This window comes from Camellia sinensis, chromosome 14, assembly GCF_055761805.1.
Source record: "Camellia sinensis isolate YWXY chromosome 14, ASM5576180v1, whole genome shotgun sequence".
Lineage (NCBI taxonomy): Eukaryota > Viridiplantae > Streptophyta > Magnoliopsida > Ericales > Theaceae > Camellia > Camellia sinensis.
Window position 1 is genome coordinate 51,695,736 of NC_138974.1, and position 5,866 is coordinate 51,701,601.

General features: G+C 33.5%; 1 protein-coding gene across 1 annotated transcript; it reads left to right on the top strand.

Moving 5' to 3' along the window:
- Positions 1 to 2,149: 2,149 nt before the first annotated feature.
- On the top strand, positions 2,150 to 2,950 carry LOC114318007 (uncharacterized). Its single transcript, XM_028264818.2, has one exon. The coding sequence runs from the start codon at positions 2,246 to 2,248 to the stop codon at positions 2,741 to 2,743; it is 498 nt and encodes a 165-aa protein (XP_028120619.1). The 5' UTR covers positions 2,150 to 2,245; the 3' UTR covers positions 2,744 to 2,950.
- Positions 2,951 to 5,866: the final 2,916 nt, after the last annotated feature.

Sequence of the window (5,866 nt, forward strand, 5' to 3'; positions counted from 1 at the left end):
TATTTTACTTTCAAATACATCAATTTCACTCTATGATTGTGTACGTGTTTATACTTGCCAAAACTTAAAGAATTCAACATTCTGGTACCAAACCAGTCACAATATGCAGTTTCTTATTCTTCTCTCTCTCTCTCTCATTTACATTTTTTGGGGATATATTGGAGGGAGAAAAGGAAGTCCGACCCGTAGTAAACGTGGACATTCCTACTTAAAAACACTTTTTAGCAATCTACAGTGCCAAGCTCCCCACCCACACTGCTGCAATGCAGACATTTTTTTTTCTCCATAAAAATATTAGTCTTGTTCGTTTAATGCTTTTTTAGGTAACAAACTAAAAAAATAAAAATAAGAATAATAATGATAATTATAATGAGCCATTAGAAGCATTTTTTTATTAGTTATTTGTCAAATGCATCAATTTTTTGGCAAATATTTTTTGCCAAAAAAAAAGAAGGGGTGGTGCTATGCATTAATTTCTCACTTCAAATATCTTCAATTTTTCGTTAAATTTAAATTTAGTAAAAAAATTTGATAAAAATGATACCTAATTCATTCATTAAACTTGTATCAAATCAAGTTTTTACTAAAAATTTCATAGAATGAAAGATGCATCAAATTTTGTATCAATTTTTCAATAATTATTTTTTCACTTAAATTTGATGAACTTTTAAATGACGAAGGATTTGAGATAATTTTTTTTATGTATTATAATTGGTTAAAAGAGATTTTTAGTATAGTTTAGATATTTTAAAAAAGATTTAATGAAAAACTAAATTCTCAAATGAGCTATATCAAATTATGTTTTTAATTTAAATTATTAAACAAATTTAATAAAGTAAAAAAAATGGCGAATTGATAGAAATATCGTTATAAATACAAATTTTGCTGTCTTTTGTATAAACAAATTACTCATATCACCATATTTTAGGCCATTTCCAACATTTACTCAAATTTGTCATCAAATTTAAATTTGATAAAAAAGTCTTAAGAAGTGAGCTCTAATGTTTTCATCAAAGTGCTATCAAATAGAGGGAGAAGCAGATATTTCATTAAATGGAGGGAGACTAGATCTTTCATCAAATTTAAATCGTTACTGTTGGATCGAATGTCCGTCTATGGTAATTTGATACAGTAGCTTTTTGTTCATGTTCAGACGAGTTCCTGGACAACCAGATATGTGAAAAAATTTAATGAAAATTCTAATTTTAGTATTGGTGTGAACATGTATCAAATCAAACTTTTCATTAATTTTTTACTCAAATTTGATAATTTTTTTTATACAACGTTGGAGATGGAGATGCTGTTAGACCATTTTCAATCCAAACTCAAATCTTTCATCAAATTTAAATTTGATGAAAACGGTATTCCAATCATTTCACCAAATTGGTACTAAATGAAGAGAGTCCTACTTTTTTCATCAAATCAATGAAGCATTTAACCTTTTATCAAATCTCGCAGGTGACTGTTGGTGGACGATCGAATGGATGATCTGCCGAACAATTGGGTGGATGATTGGATTAGGAAAAATTTAAAGAAAATTTACACTAGGCTGATTAACTGCCCAGGCATCCTCCCAGTCGACTGATTGCTTGATGAAAATTAAAATTTTAATATTAAAACTCTTGGTTTCGATGAAATTTTTAATCAAAATTTTTACTCAAATTTGCTGTTAGGAGTTTTATTAATATTAAAAGAATATAAAAAATTTAAAATTTTAATAAATGTTTTACATTAAAAAAAATGCAATGACTTCGCTCTAGTTCGAAAATCGAATTAGAGAGTATTATTGAGCTTTCGAGAGCCTATCATGGAATAATCTGAACCATTTAATATGTAGATCTCATTGAGTATTTCTTCTAAACAAAAATCACGTTTATCACATATCAATAGTCACTTAATTAGATTAAATTTGTATCAACGATAATTATAATTTCAAAAATAAATTATTCATACAAATATGATATGATCAAGTAGCTATGGATATCCGATCAATATAATTTTTTACATGGATCATTGAACGAGTTTTACACATTGAACGTTTAGGATCGTCGAGAGACCCAAAATGAGCTTGTAATGGGCCGGACTGGACTGTCGTCTAAGTCCAAAAAAAAAAATGTATTATTCACTTGACCGCACCGTATCATATTCACCGGAGAGAGGAAGACGAACCATGCCCAAGGCCATCTTGTCCACAGCTCGGTAACTTTTGCTATTTTTTTCTCGAACCCTTTTCGAAATCTCAACAATGGCGATGGCAGGTTTACAGAGACTCACAACCCAATTATATCGAAACCCTTCACTCTCTCTCTCCTCCAAAGCCATAATCACCCGATCATCCGCTTCATCATCCTCACTATCTTCTTCATCATCATCATCCAAGAAAGTCTCTGATCGAATCGTGAAGCTCTTCGCGATCGATCTCGACGGCAAGAAGCGCGAGATCGTAGGTCTCTCAGGCCACACTCTCCTGAAAGCCCTAGCCAACGCCGGCCTGATCGATCCAGCTTCGCACAGGCTGGAGGAGATCGACGCGTGCTCGGCCGAGTGCGAGGTCAACATCGCTCAGGAGTGGCTCGAGCGACTGCCTCAACCCTCGTACGAAGAGCAGTACGTGCTCAAGAGGAATTCGAGGAATAGGGTTTTGAACAAGCACTCGAGACTCGGGTGTCAGGTGGTTCTGACGCCGGACCTCCAGGGTATGGTTGTGGCCGTTCCCGAGCCTAAGCCGTGGGACATCCCGTAAAAGAGTCGAGAATTTGACTACTGTAAGGATTTTGAAATGAACATTTAGGGTTTTTGAATTGAATAATGTGCACACTTTTTGGTACTCATTGCTGTTTTATTTAATTTTTATGGTCAATTTGATGAGACACAATTTGTGTAAGATTATGTTAAAGTTCGTATTTGGAATTCTTGGAATTCAATATATCTTTGTGCTTGTTTCCATAAATTTTGTTGGTGTCAATACCATTGTTAAAGAAAACAATTTCAATCTACTCCAATAAACTCCTTAATATATGTTATACATATATCTAATTCAGCATCTAGCTTTGTGTTGCTTTTCCATGAGATTGCATTAAGATGAAATTTTCACAGAGATTGTGGAGGATAAGGTTTAGAACCTTTTTTTGGGTTCTCTTTTAAGTGCTAGAGGTACCCATGCCCCCCGCTTCTAACATGGTTTTGAACACAGTTGGTGGTTTGTTGTGCAAATATGGCATTTCCATGTACATGTGTTCAATTTGCATACCAACAGCTCTATTATTATGATCTGGTGTTAAGCTCTAGTTGGGTTTGTTGCTACTTATCGAACTGCAGTGATGTAGTTTGACGTGAATAACATGATTCAGACTTGAACCTTTACGTAGGGATCCAGTTTGAAAGTATGAAGGTTGATCTTTGGCAAAGTCATTTAGCCATGCTAATTGTTTTCATGACACTATTCCTTTAGTTTGAATTAAATATTTGAATTAGTTTGGCACATAAGAGTTCTGGATAGTTAAATGTTAAATATTAAAATGAAAGCATCATTCCAACAGGAGACTATTGTTAGAAATGGTTTCAGTGATTTTAATTTGATTAAAATCTTATCTTTTTTATCTTTTGGGAGTTTACGTGCCTAGTCTCTGGACTTGCATTTGTAGTGAGTTCTTCTTACTTATTTGTAATCATTTGAGGTATCCCCATACTGGGTCAGTGCTTATTAGCTGATAGCAAGTGAATACTAGACCAAACTCTTAAAGAAGAATTTCAATTCAAAATTTTGTATAATTTTCTTAGCCTTGATTAGTGGATATCAATTTAGCTAAACAAAAACACAAATTGCAACAATAATCAAGAGAGAAACAATTGATTTTACATGAAAAACTTGAAGAAAAAACTTTCTTTAGGAATCTGGGGTTTACCCTGCAAATGTGGGTCCAAAATGGCCCTTGCCTTGCAGGGTGGGGGTTCTTTGTCATCCAAAAAAAAAACCCGTCCATGGGAAAAACCATTGACATGGCCAAGATCAACAAGAGGGAGCTCACATCATTATTGACAAATAAATTCTTCTCGTCATGGTCTTTACTGATTTCTTCTTTTTCTTGGCTCTAGTCCCCGAGAAGGGTCTTGTAGCTTTATTGAAATGGCAGGTCTGATTCCATGGCATACTTCAGAATATTTTTGCCCTCCAATTATTATTTTCCAGCAATTGCCTCTCCTCAATTTGTAAAGCTACTCTCTCTCTTTCCATCTTTTCTTATGTTCTCTTTATCACCTCCGTCATTGCTATTGCTGTCTTCCAGAAACCCCAATTGCATGGGCAAAATAAGAGTTGTCAAACACGGGATTCCTTGCTGATGATCTGCAGAGTCGATTATCTGCATCATTGTTCCAAAAGCCAATGGGAATTGGTTGTTTGAATTCGGAGTAGGTTTCCTAGCCTGACTGGTATATTGGCGACCCACATTTTTTTACCCTGTTCATTAGGGCTTCCTTGATTGAAAGCAAATTGCTTTTCAGTGCCTTCGCCTACTCTGCAAGTAGCTTAGCCTTTCTTTAATGCTTACTAATATACATGTTGATCTGTAATTATTTGTTTCAATTTTATTTGTTGGTTCTCCTATATGGAACACTCTTTAGATTATTGATTAGAATTTTGACATTTCTCACTTAGTTCCTCCGTTCTTCGAATACTTTGCCCCAAAATAAATACATTAGGCCTTACCTGTGAGCAGGCACTTTTTTGGGCAAAATTGAATGCACATTGTTTTTCTTTGTATATTGCCTTAAATTTGACTCTGTTTTTACTTGTGTCTGTTTATACCATCTGCTTATGTCACTAGCAATAACAGGAATGAAAGAGTTTGCATCCGTTTACTGTTAGGTCAAGTTTGGGAAGACTAAATAAGTGTACTTTTTGTCTTTTTGGACTAAAAAATTGAGGTTGAAAATATGGATGTTTGGGTTAACTTTTTGACTTTTTATTGAAAAATGTGTAATAAAAAATTGTAAAAATTGATTTGTAGGGAAAAATTTGAATTGGGAGTTGTGCAGCCGTAATTGTTGACTTTTGGTGAATAGTGTTAACTTTTTAACTTTTTAAGTAACTTTTTGACTTTTTGACTTTTTTGGAACATCCTAAACTTGGCCTTAGTAGTTGGTACCTTGTGTAGTATGAATTCGGATTTTCCTATTGAGATGCAAGAAAGTGGAGAGATTGCACATAATCTATGATTAGGACTAACGGGGTTGTTTGGAGTGTCTTAAATAAGTATATTTTTTGTCTTTTTAGATTAAAAAGTTGAAGAAAAAAATATGAATATTTGGGTTAATTTTTTGATTTTTATGAAAAAATGTGTATTAAAAAATTATATAAGTAAGTGTGTATGAGAAGATAGGATAGGAGGCCGTACGGACTGACAATGGAGTCGGCTGGGTGAGTAAATGAGAAAATATTGTGTAATCGGAACCGTTGAATGTGTAAAATTCGTCGAGTACTATATGCTTGTAAAAAATCACATTAATTGAATATCGATAACTATATGATCGTGTTAGTTTTTTTGGCTAACTGTTAATTATATAACACCATATATTTTTATACAAAACTGATTTGATCATATAGTTAGCGATATCCGATAGACGTGATTTTTTGCAGGTATATAGTACTAGATGAGTTCTATATATTAACGGTTCAGATTATCAAAACGGAACCCATGGTGGGCCCCCATAGGCCCAACTTCACCATCTAATTTTGTGATTGGCCAGTTGTAATTTTTTTTTCTCTCACTGACTAGTTGATCACGTCAATATCAATCTTGGGCCAAAAAGTTGATTTATTTTAATATTTGTATATTAATTTTTTAATATTTTTTTTTGGTGAATA

Bases quoted from the DNA above. Each gene is read 5' to 3' on its own strand.
- LOC114318007 (XM_028264818.2), top strand. From the start codon at position 2,246: ATGGCGATGGCAGGTTTACAGAGACTCACAACCCAATTATATCGAAAC.